Source organism: Mustela nivalis (assembly GCF_964662115.1).
Source record: "Mustela nivalis genome assembly, chromosome: 3".
Classification (NCBI taxonomy): Eukaryota; Metazoa; Chordata; class Mammalia; order Carnivora; family Mustelidae; genus Mustela; species Mustela nivalis.
The window spans coordinates 31,851,907-31,876,999 of NC_139022.1; the positions used below are offsets into that span (position 1 = coordinate 31,851,907).

General features: G+C 42.8%; 1 protein-coding gene across 1 annotated transcript in view; it reads left to right on the plus strand.

Annotated features, from left to right (window-relative positions):
- RNF130 (ring finger protein 130) overlaps positions 1 to 25,073 on the plus strand; it is a 141,093-nt gene extending 116,020 nt beyond the window's left edge. Inside the window, exon 8 of the mRNA XM_082723608.1 lies at positions 17,482 to 25,073. Coding sequence (XP_082579734.1) covers positions 17,482 to 17,591 — 110 coding nt within the window. The 3' untranslated portion in view covers positions 17,592 to 25,073. The remainder of the gene's footprint in view (positions 1 to 17,481) is intronic.
- The last annotated feature ends 20 nt before the right edge of the window (positions 25,074 to 25,093 follow it).

The window sequence follows — 25,093 nt, forward strand, 5'->3', positions numbered from 1 at the left end:
ATTTTAAGGTTATTCTTTTTTTTTTTTTTTTTTTTTTTTTTTGTAATCTCTATATATCCAAAGTAGGGCTCAAACTCATGACTTGAGATCAAAAGTCACATGCTCTTCCAACCAAGCCAGCCAGGCACCCCTCTTGTCTGTTTCTTCATGCAAAAACCCTCTTTATTTCCTGGTAGGGGAGTTAAAACTATGTGGATACAGGGATGCTTGGGTGGCTTAGTCAGTTAAGTATCTGCCTTCAGCTCAAATTATGATCCCAGGGTCCTGGGATCAAGACCCACATAGGGCTCTCTGTTCAGTGGGGAGCCTGCTTCTCTCTCTCCCTCTGCCGGACACTCTGCCTACCTGTGTCTCTGTCTCGTTCTCTCTCTCAGTCAGTAGCGTTGCCTCTAGTGAACTAGTGCAACTAATAAATAAAATATTAAAAAGAAAACCATCTTGGGGCACCTGGGTGGCTCAGTGGGTTAAAGCCTCTGCCTTTGGCTCAGGTCATGATCCCAGGGTCCTGGGATCGAGCCCCACATCGGGCTCTCTGCTCAGCGAGAGCCTCTCTCTCTCTGCCTGCCTCTCTGCCTACTTGTGATCTCTGTCTGTCAAATAAATAAATAAAATCTTTAAAAAAAAAAAAGAAAAGAAGAAAGAAAGAAAGAAAGAAAGAAAACCATCTGGATACAAATTAGTGATGTGATTGGATAGTTTTCATGCTAATCAATTGAATTCTATGGAGTGTCTACTGGCATAATGGGAAAAGAGGAAGATAAAATATATCTGAGTTGTACCCATAAATTTATGGTCTAACTGTGCAAGAAAGAAAACAGCAAATAGAACAGCACACATAATCAAGTACTTATATTTTTCAGAGAATTACAAAATCTTCTCTATTTTATTTTATTTATTTATTTTTAAGATTTTATTTATTTATCAGAGAGCGAGAAGGGGAGAGAGCGAGCACAGGCAGACAGAATGGCAGGCAGAGGCAGAAGGAGAAGCAAGCTCCCCGCTGAGCAAGGAGCCCGATGTGGGACTCGATCCCAGGACACTGGGATCATGACCTGAGCCGAAGGCAGCTGTTTAACCAACTGAGCCACCCAGGCGTCCCTATTTTATTTTTTAATTACTTTAATCAGATTTAAGATTCTAAAGTCTAGAAAAACTTTAACCCACATGAAGGGGAGTTCTAAGCCATTGATAATAAATTGATCACATTTCTGCTTCTGGTAATGTCATACTAACCTGTTGTAGTTCAAACATCATACCTAGCACAACCAGAGAATATGGAAAAAACTTTTTTAACGTTTTACTTTAAAGCATTGAAGACCTATCAGTGTGGTGAGGACTTGAGAAGTCAAGAGCCCAGAGGAAAGGGAAGTGCAGCAATATGGACCTGATGTTCAACACTGCTTTTCTTTTTGAGGCATTTGCCAATTCATGAACAATGGCTGAGAAGTAACCAGAATGTGGGGTCTGAATGACTGATGAGGACAGCTCAGGCAGTCTTACTGGACTTGCAAGACATAACCTTGAGTTCAGAGACCACAAAGAGCAATGAGCCCTGATAAACACCCTAGACTTTCCACTGGGGTTCCCCAAGGGCTGTACCCTTGAACTAGGTAGAGGTTGAACCAGAATTTAACTAACTTTTTCAAAGACTGAAGCCTAACTTTGAATCTGCTTAATTTATAATTGGAAGAAAGGATATGCCCATAGCCTCAGGTGATATGTGGAAATCCTCCAGAAGAAGATACTACCACCAGCAGCCTCAGATCTCTGCAGTTTTCATATGTACAGTCCAAAACAAATAAATGAATAAAAAATACCAGGCATACTAGAAGACAAAACAACCAAAAAGGAGAAAAAACAAAGAATAGAAATAGAGCCACAGAAATACAAATATCAGAAATATCAAACATAGACTTTATTTTTTTTTAAAGATTTTATTTATTTTTTTGACAGAGATCACAAGTAGGCAGAGAGGCAGGCAGAGACAGAGGAAGCAGACTTCCCGCCGAGCAGAGAGCCCAATGCGGGGCTCAATCCCAGGACCCTGAGATCATGACCTGGGCCGAAGGCAGAGGCTTTAACCCACCGAGCCACCCAGGCACCCCAAACATAGACTTTAAAAATAACTCTAAGTATGCTCAGGAAACTGAAGACAAGATGGATAATTTCAGAAATAAATAGAAACAGCCCCCCTACCAAAAAAAGTCAATGGAATGTGAGAACTGACAGTAAGAACCTCACAGAACCTTTAACATTGCCAAAGAAAGGATATGTGAACTGGAATACAGGTCAGGAGATAATATTCGACTGAAGCACAAAAGGAAAAAGGGAAGGAAAATACAAAAAGGTGGTGGTGAAGGGTCACACAAGAGAATTTAGATCAGGATGAAAAAAACCTAACACACCTGCAATTCGGGTCAGGTCATAGAAGGAAAGAAGATTGAAGCAGAAGCAATATTTGAAGAGAAAATGGCTGAGAATTTTCCAAAACTGACAAACCACAGATATGAGAAAAACAAAACAAAACAAAACAAAAAAACACCAAGATACGTCATAGTAAACTAAAAAAAAAAAAAAAAAAAGGAAAAGAAAATCTTGAAAACAGAGAAGGGACGCCTGGGTGGCTCAGTAGGTTAAAGCCTCTACTTTCAGCTTGGGTCGTGATCCCAGGGTCCTGGGATCAAGCCCCATGTCAGGCTCTCTGCTTTGTGGGGAGGCTGCTTCCTCCTCTCTCTGCCTGCCTGTCTCCCTACTTGTGATCTCTGTCTGTCAAAAAAAATAAAATCTTAAAAAAAAAAAAAAAAGTTAGAGAAAAAAGATGCCTTTTTAATTGAGAAGAAATTCACATAACATAAAATTAACCACTTTAAAGTGGCAAATGGCATTTAGTATATTCACACAGTTGTATGATCACCACCTCTATCCAGTTTTAAGAAGTTTTTATCACCCCAAAAAGCAAACCCCTATGCATAAAGTAGTTGTTCTTCATTCCAACCCTCCTGTCCAGCCTTTGGAAAATACCTATCTGTGTTCTGTCTATTGCTATACCTAGTCTAGATAGCCCATATAAATGGAATCATACAAATTATGTGATCTTCTGGTCTGTCTTCTTTCACTTAGGATAATGTTTTCAGGAATAATCCACATCGCAGCATGAATCAGTACTTCATGCCATTTTATGGCTAATAGTTCATTGTGTGTGTGTATGTATGTGTGTATATATGTGTGTGTTTGTATACCACAGTTTGTTCATCCATTTGTCTGCTGATGGACATTTGAGCTGCTTCCAACTTTGGCTATTGTGAATAATGCTGCTAGGAATTGCTGTACAAGAATCTGTTTGCATCTCTCTTTTCATGTAAGTATGAAATTGCTAAGTCCTATGGTAATTCTGTGTTTGTTTTGGAGAAACTTCCAAAATGTTTCCCACAATGGCTGAAAAATTTTACATTCCGGCCAGTAGTGTACAGGGGTTACAGTTTTTCTACGGCCTCACCAATACTTCATATTTTACTTTATTTTTTTTAAGATTTTATTTATTTGTCAGAGAGAGAGAGAGAGAGAGAGAGAGAGAGCACAGGCAGGCACAGTGGCAGCAGAGGCAGAGGGAGAAGCAGGCTCCCTGCTGAGCAAGGAGCCCAATGTGGGACTCGATCCCAGGATGCTGGGCAAAGGCAGCCACTTAACCAATTGAGCCACCCAGGTGTCCCCCTATTTTCCTTAAAAAAAAAAACTATAGGGGTGCCTCGGTGGCTCAGTCAGTTAAGCATCTGTCTTTGGTTCAGGTTATGACCTCAGGGTCCTGGGATAAAGAGAGCCCTACATAGGGCTCCCCATTCAGTGGGGAGTCTGCTTCTCACTCTCCCTCTGCCCCTCTCCCCAGCTCATGTGCATGCTCACATCTCTCTCAAATAAATAAATAAATAAATATTTTTAAAATAAATTAATTTAAAAAATCAGATACACGTTGTAATTAGGGTAATGACTAACAAAGTAGTAAAATAGTCTCTAGGCTAGTATTGCCACTAAAAGAATAGGAAAATAAGATATAATAAACTTATAGAGGAAAAAATAGAATAATAAAATTATCCAAAGGAAGAGGAAACTTTTTTTTTAAAGCACAAAAGAAGGTGGAACAGAAGGGACAAATAGAAAGGATTAATATAGTAAATTTGTATCCCAGTATGTCAGTAATGAATATAAAATGATGATTAAATATTCAAATATAAAGATAGACAATTTAAAATTTATAAATACACACATAAGTCTACATATTTGTGATACTTCTTTAATATAAGATGACAGGAGTGTTGAAAGTAAAATGATAGAAGAATATATACCATGTAAACACTAATCAAAAGAAAATCTTTTTTTATATAAATAGCAGACAAAATATGCTTTAAGACAAAGAGGACATTTCATAATGATGAAAAAGTTAATCTGTCATGAAGAAAATAATTCTAAATTTTGTGTACCTAATATATCCTCAAAACATCTGGAGCAAAAATGGGTAGATCTCAAAGGACCAGTAATTTCAGCATCATAGTGGGAAATTTAAACACACCTCTTTTTTTTTTTAAGACTTTTTATTTTATTCATTTGTCAGACAGAGATCACAGGTAGGCAGAGAGGAAAGCAGAGAGAGAAGGGGGAAGCAGGCTCCCTGAGGAGCAAAGAGCCCAATGTGGGGCTCAATCCCAGGACCCTGGGATCATGATCTGAGCTGAAGGCAGAGGCTTTATCCCACTGAGCCACCCAAGCACCCCTAAACACACCTCTTTTTAACAAGCATACAAATACTCATCAAGGATCTGGATTTGAACAGCACAATTAGCAAAGATCTAATTGACATATATGTAGCACTCATCAACTATAGATTATATATTATTTTCAAGTGCATTTACTAAAATAGACCATATACTGGGTGAAATTTCAACAAATTTGTAAGGATTGAAATCATACAGAGTATGTTTTCCGACCAGTGGAATTAATTTAGAAATCAATAGTGAAAAGGTAATTAAAATGATCCCTAAATATTTGAAATCAAGTAATATACCTCTTTTTTGTTTTTAAGATTTTATTTTTCTTAAGTAATCTCTACTTGGGTCTTGAACCCACAGCTCCCAAGATCAACAGTCACATTTGCCGCCAACTGAGTCAGCCAGGCACCCCTCTGGTAATATATTTCTAAAAAGCTTATAAGTCAGGGGTGTCTGGGTGGTTCAGTTGGTAGAGCTTCTGACTCTTGATCTCAGGGCTATGGATTCAAGCTCCACAGTGGGCATGGAGCCTACTTAAAAAAAAAAAAAAAAGAAAAAAGAAAGCTTGAGACAAAATTGCAGTGGAAATTATCAAAACGTGGCTGATGCAGCTAAATCCATTTAGAGGAAAGTCTGTGACCTTAAATGCATATATTAGAACAGAAAAAATGGCTAGAAGTCACTGCTCTAAGCATTCCTGTCAAATAAAGGAAATAATAAAGAGCATAAATGAATTCAGTTGGGAACCAAATATATAAGAGGGGAAAAAAAACAGCCAAGCACAAAATTGTTTCTTGAAAAAGACTATTGGAGCACCTCCGTGGCTCAGTGGGTTGAGCCCCTGCCTTTGACTTAGGTCATGATCTCAGGGTCCTGGGATCGAGCCCTGCATCAGGTTCTCTGCTCAGCAGGGAGCCTGCTTCCCCCTCTCCCTCTGCCTGCCTCTCTGCCTACTTGAGATCTCTCTTTCTCTGTCAAATAAATAAATAAAATCTTAAAAAAATGAAAACTACCATTAATAAAGCTAGCAGAGGGCGCCTGGGTGGCTCAGTGGGTTAAAGCCTCTGCCTTTGCCTCAGGTCATGATCCCAGGGTTCTGGGATCGAGTCCCGCATCGGGCTCTCTGCTCAGCAGGGAACCTGCTTCCCTCTCTCTCTCTCTGCCTCCCTCTCTGCCTACTTGTGATCTCTCTGTCAAATAAATAAATAAAATCTTAAAATAAATAAATAAATAAATAAATAAAGCTAGCAGATCTCTGCTATCAAGAAAAAAGACCCAGGATGCCTGGGTGGCTCAGGTGGCTCCGTCAGTTAAGTGTCTCCCTTTGGCTCAAGCCATGGTCCTGGGGTCCTGGGGTCAAGCACCAGCTTCTTGCTCAGCAGGGGAGCCTGCTTCTCCCTCTCCCACTCCCTCTGCCCCTGCTTGTATGCTTTCTTATTCACTCACTCACACTCTCTCTCTCAAATAAATGAATAAAATCTTAAAATAATAAAAAGACCCAAATGACCAGTATCAGGGATGAAAACAGGTATCACTATAGAACCTATATGCATTAAAAGAAGTAATAAGACCAGATTTATAAAAATAGAAAGTAGAATAGTGGTTACCAAGGGCTGGTGGAAGGAGGGATAAGGAAGTCCTTTAATAGGTATAGAGTTTCAGATTTGCAAGATGAAAAAGTTCTGGAAATGTATTTCACAACAATGTGAAAATACTCAACACTACTGAATGATACACTTAAAAATGGGTAAGATGAGGGTCGTCTGGGTGGCTCAGTTGGTTAAGCATCTGCCTTTGGCTCAGGTCATCATCCCAGGGTGGTCCTGGGATCAAATCCCACATCGGGCTCTTTGCTCAGTGCAGAGCCTGATTCTCCCTCTGTCCCTCCCCCACTTGTGTGCTCGCTCTCGTTCTCTCTCTGACAAAGAAATAAGATATTTTAAAAAATGGTTAAGATGGCAAATTTCATGTTCTGTGTTTTTTACAACAATAAAAATAAAAGGATATTATGACAAATTTATGTTAGTAAATTCTGATATTTAAATGAATAGACAAATCCTCGGAAAATGCAAAGTATCAAAATTGACGAAAGAAGAAATAGGAAAGCTGAATTCTACATCTAGGCAATAAATTAAATCAACAGTTTAAAATCTTCTCTCAGGGTTCAGTGGGGAGTCTGCTTAAAGATTCTCTCCCTTTGCCACTCCCCCCACTTGCATGTGCTCTCTCACCCACTCTCACTCTAAAATAAGTAAATCTTTTTTAAAAATAAAATAAAATCTTCCCTCAGAGAAAAGTTCTCAGCTTAAATGGTTTCATTGGTGAAGTCTAACATTTAAGGAAGAAATGACAGCAATCTTACACAAATTTATTCAGAGAATAGAAAGAGGAAAACTTCCCAAGTCTTTGAATGAGACTAGCATTACAACAAGGGTATTACCAAAAAAAAAGAGAAAATTGCAGGTTAATTTCTTTTATAATTACAGATACAAATACAGTAAATAAGATAACTAGCTCAATGAATCTGACAACATATAAATAGAAAAAATTACAACCACTTGGACTTATTAAAAACTGCAAGGTTGAAAAATCAGTGTGATTCAACGCATTAACAGAATAAAAGTGGAAAATCATGTTTAATAGGTACGGAATAAACACTTGTTAAAATTCAACATCCATTCCTGATTAAAAAAAAAGAAAAATTGGAGGCACCTGGCAGGCTCAGGCAGAAAAGCATGTGACTCTTGATCTCAGGGTTGTGAGTTCAAGCCCCACATTGGGTGTAGAGATTACTTAATATAAAATCTTTTTTAAAGAATGAAAGAAAGAACATTCAGCAAACTAAAAAAAAAGATGAACACTTCCTTAATCTAATAATGCATATTTTCAAAACTACAGCAAATATCATACTTAATGATAAAATATTAAAAACTTGGGGGTAAGGTGCGAGGGACGAGGACTGATCGGGCTGTGAAGGACGAGGGGAGTAGGAGATTGAGGAAAAAAAATATATATTAAAAACTTTCCCTAAGATTAGAAATCAGAATACCTGTTGTGACTGTGTCTTTCAACATTGTATTGACAGTCTTAGCCGTTATGGTAAGGAAAGAAAAAGAAATAAAAGATTTAAGAATTGGAAAGGAAGAAATAAAACTGTCACTACTTACATACAACGTAGTGGTGTATATATAGAAAATCCAAAAGAACCTACAAATAAGCTCTTAAAATAAATAAGTAAATTTACAGGGTTAATTGTGCTTCTGTACCTCTATAATAAGCAATTAAAATGAAATTTTCAAAAAGATACCATTTGCAAAGGCATCAAATAAACATCAAGTACTAATGAGTAAATACACAGGTCTTCTACACAGAAAACTATTAAGCATCAGCAAGAGAAATTAAAGATGACCTCAATAAATGGATATACCAGGTACATAGTTTGTAAGACTCAATATTGTAACAGTGTTAATTCTCCCCAAATTGATCTATAGATTAACTGCAATTTTAATGAGATCCCAGTAGTGGTGTGTGTGTGTGTGTATGTGTGTGTGTGTGTGTGTCTTGATAACCTGATTTATAAAATTCATGCAGAAATGAAAAGAGACAACAATAAGACAATCTTAAAAAATGATAAAGTGGGAGGATTTCTAGAACTGTATTAAAACTTTTTATAAAAGTATAGTAATTAAGAATGAGTTATTGAGGGGCACCTGGGTGGCTCAATGGGTTAAGCCTCTGCCTTCAGCTCGGGTCATCATCTCGGGATCCTGGGATCAAGCCCCGCATTGGGGTCTCGGCTTGGTGGGGAGCCTGCTTCCCCCTCTCTCTCCACCTGCTTGTGATCTCTCTCTCTCTTTGTCAAATAAATAAACTAAATCTTAAAACAACAACAGCACTATAGCTGTATATTTTTTAAAAAAATAATGAGTTATTGATACAAGGATGGACAAATAGCTTAGTGGAACACAATATAATCCCAAACAACCATGCATTTATGGACACTTGATTCACATCAAAGGTAGCACTGTATAGTAGTAGAAATAAGAATGGTCTTTTCAATAAAGGGTGCTGGGTCAACTAAATATCTATAAAGAAAAAAATGAATCTTCACACCACACTCAAAAATTAATTTGAATTAAAATTAATTTGAAATGGAAATGTGAAAGGTAAAACAAAGAGGCTCCTGAAAGATAAAGTAGAATTATCTTCAAAACCTTGGGATAGGCAAAGTTTTCTTAAACAGGACTCAAAAAGCCATAAAATAAGAGATAAACTGGTTCACAATAAAATTAAGGAATTCTGTTAACCAGAATACACTATTTGGAAGAAGCTACCTGCAATGCTTTTATCTGACAAAGGACTTCTAGTCAGAATAAAGAAGAAAAAGACTGACTAACTGATGTGGAAATGAGCAAAATAAATAAACAAGCATTCTGCACAACAAAGGAAACCATCAACATAATGAAAAGGCTACCTACTAGAGATCTCAGGAAGATGGTGGGAAAGGAGGATCCTAAGTTCACCTCCTCCCACAGACACATCCAGACACTGGTAGAACAGCTATTTTACAGATAAAGACATAAAGAGATCACACCGAGAAGTGTAGGAGGGACAGAAACTAGGTAGGGAGCCAAACCCCCAGCACAGCAAACCACAAGCAGGAGGGATATAACAGACACAGAGGTTCCCTGAAGAGGGAAGGGACCAAGCCCCACATCTGACACTGCTGGGCCTGAGGACCTACACTGGGAAGACAAGCTGCCATAACATCTGGCTATGAAAATCAGAAAAAGACATCCAGGTCCAGAAATCAAAGAGCCCCAAACAAGTTGAGACAATGGAGGTCCACACCAAGACACATAATAATTAAAATCTCAAAGAAAGCATTTTTAAAGCAGCAAGAGAAAAACAGAAGTTATGTACAAGAGAAATCCGTCAGGGTCTCAGCTGATTTTTCAACAGAAACCTTGCAGGCCAGAAGCCTGCGGCATGATATATTCAAAGTTCTGAAAGGAAAAAACCCACAACTAAGAATACTCTACCTGACAAAGTTATCATTCAGACTTAGAGGAGATATAAAGAGTTTCCCAAACAAACAAAAGTTAAAGGAGTTTATCACCACTATGTTAGCCTTACAAGAAATGTTAAAGGAATTTTTTTTTTTAAGAAGAAAAGGCCATAATTAGAAATAAGACAATTATGAATGGAAAAAAAATTCACTGATAAAGCAAACATAGTAAAAGTAGGTCAATCAGTTATAATGCTAGTATATAAGTCAAAAGATTAAAAAAAAACAATAAAATCAGTTATATCTACAAAAATTAGTTAAGAGAGACATAGAATAAGGGCACCTGGGTGACTTAGTTAAGCATCTGCCTTCTGCTCAGGTGGTGATCCCAGGGTCCTAGAATCAAGTCCTGCGTCAGGCTCCCTGCTCAGCAGGGAGTCAGTCTGTTTCTCCCTCTGTCCTCCCCCTACTTGTGCTTTCTCTCTCTTCAATAAATAAATAAATAAATAAAATCTTAAAAAAAAAAAAAAAGGAAGGGGTGCCTGGGTGGCGCAGTGGGTTGAGCCACTGCCTTCGGCTCAGGTCATGATCTCAGGGTCCTGGGATCGAGTCCTGCATCGGGCTCTCTGCTGAGCGGGGGGCCTGCTTCCTTCTCTCTCTCTCTCTGCCTGCCTCTCTGCCTACTTGTGATCTCTCTCTGTCAAATAAATAAATAAAATATTAAAAAAAAAAAAGGAGGTAACAGAATAGAAAGTTGTAAAATGTGATGTCATGTATGACAAATGTGGAGTGGGGGGTAAAAATGTGGTTCTAGAATGTGTTCTAACATAAGTGACTGTCAATAAAGACCATTATATAAATGCAATATTATATAGGAACTTCATGATAATCACAAAACGAAAACTTGTAATAAATACACAAAAAATAGAGAAAGTAAGAGAAGAAGAAAGGAAAAGAGAAGAATTATAAAAACAACCAGAAAACTATGAACAAAATGGCAATAAGTCCATACCTATCAGTAATTACTTTAAATGTAAGTGGACTAAATGCTCCAATCGAAAGATGTGGGGTGACTCAATGGATAAAAAACAAGACTCATCTATATGCTGCCTACAAGAGACTCACTTTAGATCTAAAAAGACATATAATTACACCAATGGATAGATCATTCAGGCAGAAAATCAATAAGGAAACAGTGGCTTTGAAGGACACATTAGACCAGATGTGCCAAATGGATATGTACAGAGCATTCCAACCAAAAATAGCAGAATACGCATTCTTTTCAAGTGCACATGGAATATTCTCCATAACTGATCTCATGTTAGGCCAAAAAACAGTCTCAATAAATTTTAAAAGATTGAAGTCACGGGGCATCTGGGTGGCCCAATCAGTTAAGTGTCTGCCCTCGGCTCAGGCCATGATCCCAGGATTCTGAGAGCAAGCCCCACATCAGGCTCCCTGCTCAGTGGGAAGTCTGCTACTCCTTCTCCCTCTGCCCTTCCCCCCTGCCCATGCTCTTGCTCTTTCTCTCAAATGAATAAATAAATTTACCTTAAAAAAAAAAAAAAAAAAAAGATTGAGATGTGCCTGGGTGGTTCAGTGGGTTAAGCCTCTGCCTTTGGCTCAGGTCATTATCTCAGTGTCCTGGGATCGAGCCCCGCATCAGTCTCTCTGCTCTGTGGGGAGCCTGCTTCCCCACTCTCTCAGCCTGCCTCTCTGCCTACTTGTGATCTCTCTCTCTCTGTTAAATACATAAATAAAATCTTTTTTAAAAAGATTGAAATCATACCAAGAATGAAATGTGTGAAATGGGAATTCAAGTACAAAACACACACACACGCACGCATGCACACACACTGGAGCCTAAATGACATAATGCAAAGATATACTAATCAAAACAGTATGGTCCTGGCATAAAAATAGACACAGATCAATGGAACAGAATAGAGCCCAGAAGTAAATCCATGCTTATATGGGCAATTCATTTATGACAAAAGAGGCAAATATACAATGGGGAAGAGACAGTCTCTTCAATAAATAGGTCTGGGAAAACTGGACCAATTTATTACACATACACAAAAATAAAACAGATTAAAGACCTAAATCTAAGACCTGACACCATAAAAATAAAGAATACATACATAGTAATCTCTTAGACCTTACCTTTAGCAATAGTTTTCCAAATATGTCTCCCCAGGCAAAGGAAATAAAGGCAAAAATAAACAATTGGGACTACACCAAACTGAAAAGCTTTTGCACAGCGAAGGAAACCATCAACAAAACAAAAAGGCAACCTCCTGAACAGGAGAAGATAGTTGTAAATCATATATCTGGTAAGTAGTTAATAGTCAAAATATACCAATAGCTTATACAACTCAATATCAAGAAAACAATTTAAAATGGGCATAGGCTGTGGATAAACATTTTCCCAAAGAAGACATCCAGATGGCCAACAGACACATGAAAAAATGCTCAGTGTCACTTGGCATCAGGGAAATGCAAATCAAAGCCACAGTGAGATACTACCTCACACCAGTCAGAATGGCTAAAATCAACAACATAAGAAACAGGTCTTGGCGAGGATGTGGAGAAAGAGAAGACTTAAAAAAAAAAAAGATTTTATTTATTTGAGAGAGTATAAGTTGGGGGAGGGGCAGAAGGAGGGGGAGAAGCAGACTCCCTACTGAGCAGGGGACCCAACAAGGGTGATCCTAGGACCTTGAGATCATGACCTGAGCCAAAAGCAGACGCTTAACCAACTGAGTCACCGAGGCATCCTGAAAGGGAACCTACTTACACTGTTGGTGGGAATGCAAACTGGTGCAACCACTGTGGAAAACAGTATGGAGCATCAAAACGTTAAAACAAGAGCTACCATAAGGCCTAGCAATTCCACTCCTGGGTATTTAAATGAGAAAAACAAAAACACAAACTCTAAAGACAGCCTCTTCAATAAATGGTGTTGGGAAAATTGGACAGCCATATGCAGAAAAATGAAATTGGACCATTTCCCTACACCACACACGAAAATAGACTCAAATGGATAAAGGACCTCAATGTGAGAAAGGAATCCATCAAAATCCTTGAGAAGAACACAGGCAGCAACCTCTTCGACCTCAGCCGCAGCAACATCTTCCTAGGAACATCGCCAAAGGCAAGGGAAGCAAGGGCAAAAATGAACTATTGGGATTTTATCAAGATCAAAAGCTTTTGCACAGCAAAGGAAACAGTTAACAAAACCAAAAGACAACTGACAGAATGGGAGAAGATATTTGCAAACAACATATCAGATAAAGGACTCGTGTCCAAAATCTATAAAGAACTTAGCAAACTCAACACCCAAAGAACAAATAATCCAATCAAGAAATGGGCAAAGGACATGAGTAGACATTTCTGCAAAGAAGACATCCAGATGGCCAACAGACACATGAAAAAGTGCTCCATATCACTCGGCATCAGGGAAATACAAATCAAAACCACAATGAGATATCCCCTCACACCAGTCAGAATGGCTAAAATTAACAAGTCAGGAAATGACAGATGCTGGCGAGGATGGGGAGAAAGGGGAACCCTCCTACACTGTTGGTAGGAATGCAAGCTGGTGCAACCACTCTGGAAAACAGCATGGAGGTTCCTCAAAGTGTTGAAAATAGAACTGCCCTATGACCCAGTAATTGTACTACTGGGTATTTACCCTAAAGATACAAACGTAGTGATCCGAAAGGGCATGTGCACCCGAATGTTTATAGCAGCAATGTCCACAATAGCCAAACTATGGAAAGAACCTAGATGTCCATCAACAGATGAATGGATCAAGAAGATGTGGTATATATACACAATGGAATACTATGCAGCCATCAAAAGAAATGAAATCTTGCCATTTGCGACAACATGGATGGAACTAGAGTGCATCATGCTTAGCGAAATAAGTCAAGCAGAGAAAGACAACTATCATATGATCTCCCTGATATGAGGAAGTGGTGATGCAACATGGGGGGTTAAGGGAGTAGGAGAAGAATAAATGAAACAAGATGGGATTGGGAGGGAGACAAACCATAAGTGACTCTTAATCTCACAAAACAAACTGAGGGTTGCTGGGGGGAGGGGGGTTGGGAGAATGGGGGGTGAGGTTATGGACATTGCGGAGGGTATGTACTATGGTGAGTGCTGTGAAGTGTGTAAACCTGGCGATTCACAGACCTGTACCCCTGGGGATAAAAATATATGTTTATAAATAAAAAATTTAAAATTTAAAAAAAAATACTAAAAAAAAAAACAAAAACACGAACTCTAAAAGACACATGTACCCTAATGTTCGTCATGCATTATTTACAATAGCCAAGATAAAGAAACAACCTAAGCGTCCATAGGTGGATGAATGGATGAAGAAAATGTGCATGTGTGTGCGCGCGCGCGCGAGCTCGCGCACAAGCGCATGCGTCCTATTCAGCCATTTAAAAAGAAGGAAATCTTGCTATTCGCAACAATGTGGATGGACCTTGAGGGCATCACACGAAGTGAAGTAAGTCAGAAAAAGACAAACACCTTATGTTCTCATTTACATGTGGAACTTAAAAAACAAAAACCAATACCAAGTTCACAGACACAGAGAAGATTGGTGGTTGCTAGAGGTGGGGTGGTTAGGTGTGGGCGATATGGGTAAAAGGGATCAAAAGGTACTAATGTCCAGTTATAAAACAAAGAAATCATAAAACCAAAACAAAACAAAAAATAGAACAGTAAGTCACGGGGATATGATGTGAAACATGGTTGCTGCAATTAATAATACTGTATGGTATATTTGAAAGTAGCTAAGAGAATAGACGTTAAAAGTTCCCATCATAAGAAAAGGGATTTTGTAACTATATTTTCATCGGACTTCTTGTGATCATGTCATGATATACAAAAATATCGAACCATTACATTGCACACCTAAAACTAATATAATGTTATATGTCAGTTATACCACAACTTGTAAAAAAAAAAGAAGTAAATATACAGGTGTTTCGGGATGAACAAGATGTACAAATACCCTAAAAACATGTGAAAAGGAGTTCATCCTTTTTTAGCATCAGTGGAATGAAAAATTAAAACCATTGTGAAATACCATTATATACACCCCCCCCCAAAGTGCTAGAATGAAAACATACAGAAAATAGCAAGTATTGGTGCAGATACAAAGCAATTGGAATTCTCGTCTAGTGGTGGAGGTAGAAACTGGTCCACCCACTTTGGAATACAGCCAACATGTGCTACAGATAGACATATACAGACCCCAAGATCCCATAATTCCAAGAGACTTCCATGTGCATGTGTGCAAAAGATACACACAAGACTGTTTCTCACAGCAACATTCATAGGAGCTCCAAAATGGAAACCATTCCAATGTGCACCAGGAGAAGAGCGGATGTATGTAAATGGTGAGGTAGTCACACAACAGAATGTCACACCACTGTGAAAACAAACCAATTCCTGATCTATTTCATGACATGGATCAATATCACCACATAACATTGAAGGAATCAAGACACGAAAGAACACTGTTTCCATTAAAGACAGACACAATTAAACCATGGTGTGAGAAGTCTGGATTGTGGTTTCCTTCGGGAGGGTCTGGTGATTGGGGTTGATAGGGGGACTCATGGGGAGCCACAGGGGCTAGTTCTTGATTAAGTGATGATTTCAGGGTGTGTTTTCTCTGTGCACATTCAAATTTACCTGTATGTACTTATGATTTGTACACATACCTTATACAGGTTATGCCTCAACTAAGAGTTTACATAATAACATTATGTGCTTAATAGCAAAAACAGTCCTCATCATTTGATCAGTAAGTAGGGTGTGTTTTTAGGCGTCAAAAAATATGCTCTCCTTGACAAAGCCAACATCATGTCTTTCTCTGACCAGAACAGATTACATCTAAATGTAAGCACTAAAACTGTTAAGCTTCTGGCTAAACGCATAGGAGGAGATCTGACTGACCTTGGATTTGGCAAAGATTTCTTTATTCTGACACAAAATGTGCAAACTATAAAAAAGGAAAATCCATAAACTAGATTTTTATCAAAATTTTAAAACTTGGGACGCCTGGGTGGCTCAGTTGGTCGGGCAGCTGCCTTCGGCTCAGGTCATGATCCTGGCGTCCTGGGATCGAGTCCCACATCGGGCTCCTTGCTCGGCAGGGAGACTGCTTCTCCCTCTGCCTCTGCCTGCCATTCTGTCTGCCTGTACTTGCTCTCTCCCCTTCTCTCTCTCTGATAAATAAATAAAATCTTTAAAAAAAAAATTTTAAAACTTTTGGTCTTCAAATGACATTGTTCTGGAAGTAAAAAGGCAAGCCTCCAACTGGGCGAAAATATTTGCAAACCATATGTGATGGAAGACTTGTTTCTGGAAAATATATTTTTATATAATAACTATTATCATTTTTATTAATTATATATAAATATATAAATAAATGAATAAAATATATAAAAACTCTACTGCTCAATAATAGGAAGACAGCCCAGTTTTTTTAATGGGCAAGAGATTTTTACCAAAATGCTTCACAAAAGCAGATATACAGTTGGCTAATAGGCACATGGGTGGATGCCTCAAGTTCAGGGAAATACAAATTAGAAGTACGACGAGATATTCCTATGCTCGTACTTGAAGGGCCAGAGCGTCAAAGATTGGCCATCTTAGTGCTGGTGAGGGTGCAGAGGAACTGGGACTCCCATACACTGCTTGGGGAACAGTGATGCATTCTAGAAAAGTCAACATACACCCACATAGACACTCTGGTCCTAGGTATCTACCCGAGAGAAAAGAAAGCACCATCCTCACTCAGACTTGGACACAGGTGTTATAGCAAATTTATTTGTAAGAGCCAAAAAATAACTATGAATCCATGTTTAAAAAAATTCTAGAAAGACGTAGCCTCATCTGTGTTTATCTGAGGGTGGAAGTAGGGCAGGAAAAAGAGAAGAATTACCAGAGGCTCCAGGAAACTTTTGGGGGGACAGAGATGTCCACCATCTTGAATCTGGTCTTGGTTTGAAATACGTGCATTTTATTGTATGTCAGTTATATGTTAGGAAACCTGTGCAAACGAATCAGTTGTTTGGAAAAGGAAATGTGAGCATGGCTTCGCTATGACTAGCAGAAATAGTCAAATAATGTAAATGCTGAAATTTGTATCAAAATATCATTATATTGGAGAGTAGTAAGTAGGGATAGAGGAAGAGAGGGGGAAGTCTTCATCTTCTGTAGTGTTGCCTCAGCAGATAGAGTCTAACACTGGGGAAAAAAATTAGGGGCACCTGGGTGGCTCAGTCAGTTGAGAATCTGCCTTTGGCTCAAGTCATGATCTCAGGGTCCTGAGATCAAGTCCCACATCAAGCTTCCTGCTCAGTGGGGAGCCTACTTCTCCCTCTGCCTGCTGCTCCCCCTGCTTGTGCTCTCTCTCAAACAAATAAATGAAATCTTTAAAAAAGAAAAGCTCCAGGTGTTAATCTCTTGGGGATCTGAACATTGGGATTTACGTGTTTATGTTGTGCCTAAGTTGAGGGAATGCCTGAATTCTTTCCATTTGTCTCATGATAACAGCCCAAAATGGAGCTATCTGAGAAAATGTGCCGCTTTGAAGAGAAATCCATGTGCTTCCTCCGAGCTGTGCGGGAAGGGGAGGCCTAACGCCCAGATTAAGTCTGTTTCTTCTTGTCCCTTTTCCAGGTGGTCACTTCTTCCACCGAAACTCCTTGTCTCCTCGGAGCCTCGTGTACGAAAGTGAATTCTCCACCATCGAACCTTCCTTGGACATGTATGACGAGAACAAGACCTGATTTTTTCTAAATGGGCTCCGGGGGGTCACCTCTTTCGTGATTTAATTTACAATCACCTTTCTTATTTTGTATCTTTCTGTCAACGTCCATTTTTGGAAGAATGGCAGGGCTTTCCGAGTGTAGGTTGGGGCTCAGGGTTAAATTGCAAGGTCCCCCCCAAGGGGAGGCTTTGAGGACAGCGTTATCGCCCAGGTGGCCTCGCAGGACTGAAAACCCGCCCCAAGCCAGCAGGAGAAAGTGGGCCCCAACAAGCTTGACTGTTCCCAGAGAGGAGCAGGGGCCGGTGGAGGAGATGAGGGTTGCGTAGCAAACATGTCTCGGAATAATCACATGCTTTTCTGTGTCAGGGTGACAGCTGGGTATTTTTTCTTTTTTAATACCTTTTGTGCTCCCCACTCACAATGTGTACTAAAGCTTGCAGGCGCTGCTGCTTACGGACATGGGGCCCGAGTTGCTGCTCCTTGGCCCGCTCCGTATTTTCTTGTCTCTTATTCTACTTTCTGTTAAAGAGCCTCTTCCTAAAGGTTCCCAAGAGAAAGTCTTGCCTTTCGTCCCTCCTCTGAGACTGGCCACCCAGAGCAGCACGCCGGCTACACAGGACAGTGGGTCGTCCAGCCCCCGTCAAGAGCTTAGAGCCGAGTGCTTATGTGACCACCTTGACCCTGAGGCCTGCGGACTCGTCTGCTTGGCATCTGCTGAGGTGTGTACAGAGGTGGTCCCCTGGAGGCCGGCCTGGCAGTCTCCTCTGGGTGTGATGGCCAGTGGACATCAAAATCAAAATGACTCTGAGTGCTTTCTTGAGAAGTTCGAACCACATCCTTGCTGTTAGAGACCAAACTAGCACCCCTCTTCCTCCTTCCCAATCCAACCCAGCCCCCTCCCACCAGCCTCAGCATTGGCACCAAGAAGGCATGGGAGTTTTCAGAAAAGGACGCGGTGGGCCAGCATGGCAGACATTCAAGGACACACACGCTCCTCCCACACGCCTGGGATGAGATGACATGGTGTTAACGTCACGGGAAACGTGTCTCCGGAGAGCAGTCCCGACCCAGAACCACAATGAGCACGTTTAGGAAACAGATAGAGGCATCCTTCAAGGACACAACCACAGTTCAGGCCGTTTCTCCTACCCACGGGAGCCACGTAGAGATGTAAATGCATCCAACTCCTCAGATCCCCGGCATGAGAACGGAAACTCCAGCCTCCACGTTCTGGACTTAGATCTGGCAGCAAACCACGTGGACCTGGGACCCCCCCACACCCACCTACAAACACACACACCTGTCGATTTTTATCAACTCCATGAAACACGAGTTTGAGGCAAATGCTCACCATGTTCCCATGTGCTGCTGGCTTCTCTTCCTCACGTGTCTGTTCTCATCATCCCTGTAAGACGCTGTAAACACGGTCGTGCCCCCCCAATCACAACCCCTCAGAGAACCACGGTGGAGAGAGCCATCAGGAGCGTCGCCACCCAGTGACCAGCAGCATCGTGTTTCTAATCACTCGAGGCTGGAACAGCATGGAATTTGTAAGGTCTCAACAGCTTTTTCTTTTTTTACCATCCACCAAGGGCTTCTGTTTGAAGTTCCCCTTCCTTTTTATGGTCTTTGTACTATAAACATATTTTTGATAAACAGTTTCAAGAGGGCACTGTCCAGAAAGACAAGCTTTGCGCCTGCGGCTTTGAGGCAAGGGACTGGACCTGGAGGAGATGAGAACTCCATGTGCCAGACACTCTGGGACACACACCCGAGCTTTGTTTGGCTTGGCTCCTGGGACAGGTTAAGATGGCTCACTTCTGGCCATGCAGTCCTCGCCACGACCTTGATCTTCTGCTCCCGAGCTGAGACCCTCTCCGAGCATTCTCTCCTGATTTGTACCGTCTGGAAAAAGCATACGCGTCACATTGCACTCGAGACATTACTTTTCTGGGAAAGGAATGAAATCGCACGAGAAGGAGGTAGAGATTCAGGCCCCTCAGAAATCTACCTATTAAACAATAGTTGAGTTTCTGGCATATCTAGGGCACGCCTTCACTGTCAAAGAGCCAAGGAGGCATTTCTTACAGGGGAATTAACTCAGAATAGTGACTCAGGTCCCAGCTCGACACCTTCTCCCTAAAAATCGAGGCTACTTCCCTGCTCAGCTACAGAATGTCCTGCCTTTGTCAGGAAGATGGTAACTTCTGCGTGGAGGTCACATCCCCCCGGGGAACAGCAATGTTCCTCCCAAATAACAGCCTCTCTGCCAGCGTGGGAGCTGGAGACCCCTCTGGGAAGCCACTCCAGGGACCCTGGACAGCAGGAACACTTGGGGAGGACAACCTCAGCACCCTTGCCTCAGAGAAGTTCAAGGTTTGGGGAGCAGCTCATCGACCATACAGGCAGGATACAGGCAGGGTGGGGGTTATGGAGAGACACTCCTCCCCTGACCTATGAGCATCTCTACCACAGCAAGACTTACAGTCACAGTGGTCATCAGTAAGGACATGTAAATAACTTCTGATCAGGTTTTTTGGTTTTTTTTTTTTTTTTTTTTTTTTTTGGTGGGTGGGGGTTACTATTTGAAGAACAGAAGGCACAGAGGAACTAGCTGCTTCTACCACAAACCCTCATCCCTCTGGCGGACTGCTCTGAGCTGGACCTGGCTTCCAGCCTCTGCTTCCCCCTTCCCCCTTTGTCTCCCCCCTCCCCCTCTACCTCTCTCTTCCCCCTCCATTTCCTCCTTCCCCCTCTGCCTCCCCCATTTCATCCCCCCTCCCCCCATCTTCCCCTTCCCCCTCTGTCGCCCCACTTTCTACGAGCCAGAGCACAATAGGAAGGCCAGGCCTGGAGTCAGCCCCTTGGTGGCTGCAGTGGGCAGCGAGTCCATCCAGGGCTGCCTGCCTCTGCCCCACCCCACCCCCCACTGCAAGGGAAGACAGGCTCTACTCCCTTGCTGACAGACCCCTCAGCAACTCTGGGGAGCCCTGCTCAGGAAGGAAGGCTCCATCCCCCAGCTCCTCCTCAGGCCCAGCTCAGAGAAACTCCCCCACCCTCTGCACTTGGGAGCCAGGCCTATACCGCCAGCCACCCCAAGGCCCCCAACAGCCCAGCTTCCAAAACACAGTGGGCTCCAAGGGTTTAGACAAGACAGGAGGACTGAATCTGATGGATCTGATAGCTCCTGCGGAACTGAGCGTTCCTGCAGGCTTCGTGAACTCTCCTTGCTTGTTATCACTGCCCACACCCACTTCTTTCCACCATCTCCATGTTCAGTGAAACTGGTTTTAACTGAGGGCAAATCCCAAGTGTCCTCTTGCTGTTGACCTTGATTGCTTAGACCCGGTTTCTGCTCCGGGGAAGCGAGGAGGTGGTGCTCGCGTCACGTCCCCTTGTGAAGCAGTCACGGCACCTAAACGTCATCAGACACAAACACTGATGTCCAGGAAGTAGAATTTGAAAGGGAGAAGGCAAGATTATGAGGTCGCTCTCTCCAAGAGCCCTTGATTAAGTGCCCACCTCATACTAAACACACACACTCAGAGCTCGGGCCACCCCAGTGACCGTGAAGACAGGCTGTGAGAGAAACTGGTACGTTAACAGCCAGCTGCGGTGGGAGGCCAGGCACCATGGGGGCGAGTCAGGAAGAGGGGGGTTTCCTGAGTGCAGAAGGAGGCGCACAAGGCAGCCATGCAGAGGTGTGACTGGCCTCAGGGCCCTGAGACCAGCAAGGGTGGTGGGAGGGGGCATCTCACTTCCCTGGGTGGATCTGGACCAGACAGGTTGCCCCCCCAAAGGGCCTGGACTGAGCAGAGCACTACAGTTAGGCTGACCCCAGGTCCCACTAAAGCGGGAAAGGAGGGTGCCAGGAGGCTGAAGCAGACCAGGTTGGCAGTCTCGGTGACATGGGGGTTGTTGATGGGACCCAGAGAGCACCCTGGTGAGGACGCTTTCCATCTCAGTCTGGCAGGGCCCCTAGAGGAGGCCTGGAGAACCAGCTCTCGGGCTCAGGCAGAGTTTTGGTAGAGAAAAGGGGGTCAAGGTGGGGCCCCTCCACATCGGAATCCCTGGGAAGCTGTGTTTTACATGAACTTGTCACCTGTGCCTACCAAAGTAGGCCCCAATGCCCTAAACCTTCTCCTTTCTTTCCCCTTCCACCCTGTCTCCCCCCTTCTACCCTCCCTCCCAACCTCTTCTCCCCTCTCTGCCTCCCCCTTCCCTCTCTGTTTCTCCCACTCCCCCTTCTCCCCACTGCCTTCTCTATTTCTCCCCTTCTCCCCTCCCCCCTTTGCCCCCCCATCTTCCCCCATCTCCCCTCCCTGTCTTCCCTCTTCTTCCCTCCCTCCCACCCTCTTCTCCCCTCCCTCTCCCCTCTCTCCTCCCCCCTTACCCCTTTCTCCCCACATACACACACATATGTGTACACAAGGCACATGCGCATACACATACACACACACACTTGCTCACAGGAGTTAGAACCCCCCAGAGTGGGTGTCCAGCTGGGCCCAGTGTTCCCTTAATTTCCAATGATGGTGGAGGCCAGTGTGGGGCTAATATTGCCCGGTGCTATGAGAGCCAGGCTTGGGAAAATGCCCTGGGGACCCTGGCATTTAAGGTATGAATAGAACGAGCTCCGGACAGCGACCAATTTAGAAAAACCACCGAGTGTCACTTCCCTCTTCAAGAAAGGAGGTGTTGGCCTGACCGCATTGCCACAGGCAGAGGGACTGGCCCTCACTCACTCCCAGAATCAGAGTTTGGAGTGATTCAACAGAGCGTTCACTCCTAACTCCACACCTGAGTAAGAGATCATTACCATAGGAGGACCACTGTGACACCCTCAGCTTAAAAGAAGTGTCCTCCCTGCTAAGAGCAGTTGTGCCCTTGTGACCTTGTCAGTAAATCATTCCAAAGCCCACTGGGAAAAGGAAAAAATGAGTATATATGTTCACATAACATCCACGGATATTTTAGCAGGACTGAAAAACTTCCCTTCCAGAGGGAAGGTGCCTGTATTGGTTGCATGGACCTGTGCTTTTCTTACTGTCCAGCAAAACAGCAGGAAGAGCCTGGCACAGCAGAAGGAGAAAGTTTTCTCCCCTAGCTGCTGAGCCCCTTTACCCCACTCTGGGGCTCCCAGCCCCCTTGTGGCCATGGGGCTCCTCTGGGGTGCCAGTCAGGTCAAGGAGTGTGTAGTCTTTCATAGGAGTGTCCTGAAAGATCTCAACAAACTGAGCCTTGAAGAAGAGAGTCTGGTGGGCCCCCAGCAGACATGGAATGCAGTCACCTGCGTTCCCCAGAGTGGCGTCCCACTGGCCTCCTGTGACTGTGGAGAGGAATGGGGTGCCGGGGATCTCAGGATGACAGGACATGTCAAAGGATGACATGTATCTCCCCAAAACTTGACTCTCTTGGTCTCTCGTGGTCTAATGAGACCCTGTGGGGGCCCCCAGTCCATGACCTGGGACTTATCTGGGGTTTTCCCTCTTGCCGTTCACTTTAGCTAAAGCCATTTGTTGTTTTCTTCACTCTGACTTGGGGAAGAAGGAAGATTCTTCAGGACAAAAAAAAAAACAAAAAACAAGAAAAAAAATTTTTTTTAATTTGGAATTTCATGCATACTTGAGTATTAAACTTTCAGAAGAATTCAATGCTGCTGCTGGAATCATGCAGACCCCGTCCTGGGCTTTCATAGTCCCTCCCTTTGAATTTTCTACATGCATATACCACAAAAGACAGAGGTTCAAGGTGGCGCTAACCCAGCTTGGCATCCTGAAAGGAATGACTTTCTCTGGAATGGCAGGCCTGGGGAGTGTTGCTGGGGGGCCAAAGGCAGCTTCCAGAGACCCTGGTGCACAAGGCAAGGGTGGTCATCAAAATCAGGGTAAGCGCCTTTATAAACCACATGCATTGTCCTTGGGTGGAAAAGCCGAGAAAAGCTGGAGAATGTCATTAGCCTTTTCTCAGCTACAGTGGATCCTTAATCCCCTGCGACACAACTTCAAGGGGCCCCCACCCAGTGGAGTGCTGGCCCGAAACCAGGCTCATTTCCCACCAGTCCACCGTCATCCACTTGGGTGAGCAGGCATGCAGGGAAGACGCATGTCATGTCAGTCGGTCATCTGACAAGCCCAGCTGGCCTTCATCAGCAACCTATCCCCTAGGCGGACTATTACCCTCTCTCTCTCCAGCTCTCTTTAGACCTACTGGCAACTGTCAAAAGCTACAGATGATTGTTCTGAGCTATATTTCTACAAATTTAACCCAACGCAAAGTGAATTCTAATATGTTTTCAGATTTATCCTTCATCCACAATTAAATCCAAGGGTATTCACACTGTGCGATATTAAAGGACTATTCTAGTGACCGGTAGGTACTGAGGGAGGTGTTTGTAAAAACAAAAGGTGGGGATGGGGGATAGGTAGACTCTTAACACCCAGGCCATTTCTTTCCCTTCACTCAAGTACACTGTTCCTAAGCAGGTTAACTGCCTACTGACTGCAGCATGCTGTGTGGACCAAGTCACTAGCTGTGGCCAGTGTCAGGGTCCTAGCACCTTTACTGAGTGCCCCACCTGTAATGACACATACCGTCCTGGAGAGGGTGCTGTGTCCTTCGTCTCCCTGGTCAGCTGACCCAGCTGGAGGAGGGGCGCCCTTGGCTGGTGCTGGGGTCAGAATGGAAAGCTAAGTCTAAAACTGAGAATGAGAAGCAAGGTCCACTCGCAAGTGGCCATGAGTCTGTCTAAGGAAACCTGACCGTTGCAATCCTAGAAACAGGAAAAAGACCCCAAGCTAGGAAATAATATTTGGTACAGGGAATGGCCCTCACCTGCTAACAGTCCTGTTTCTGTGTGAGAGCAGGAGTTGGTCCAAAGCGCCGTAGGCTACACACATCACAATTGTTTTTGACCCTCAGCAGCTTTTGTATTCATCTAAAATATTCAAGTTACCCCTTTCACATTTGGGTCATTCACAGAGCTCCTCTCATTCTGAGTTTCTGCTAACTATGCACAACATCTCAGAGGATGGCATACAGAACTATTTTTCTAACCGTAGCACAGGTAATTTGGGGGTGGGGGAGGCTTGGGATATACTTAAATGTGGCAAATGACTTCCCTTCTACCTTGAGGGATGAAAGGGATACTATGCACTTGAATTTTCATTCACCAGTGGATAGCTTGTGCCAGAAAGAACACACATCAAATAGCCAAAAAAGCAAAATTGATCACTTGCTTAGTTTGGGGGCTCACTGAAGGGGGGGTTACCTTGTCTAGAAATACAGATACCTGCTAATAGAATGTAAGCTGATTTCTTGGCAAGCAGATCTTATAAGCCCTTTGAAATGTCCTGGGCAGCACAATGCCTAGGTCCATATGGTTAATGTAAGTATAATTAAGTAGTGAAATGGTATGGTCTATACCTACATGCTGATAGTGTATACCTGTATGTGTGGGGATTTGCTAATATAACCGTTCCAATAAAAACCTATTGACAAATCTGCTTTGGCCATATGGTA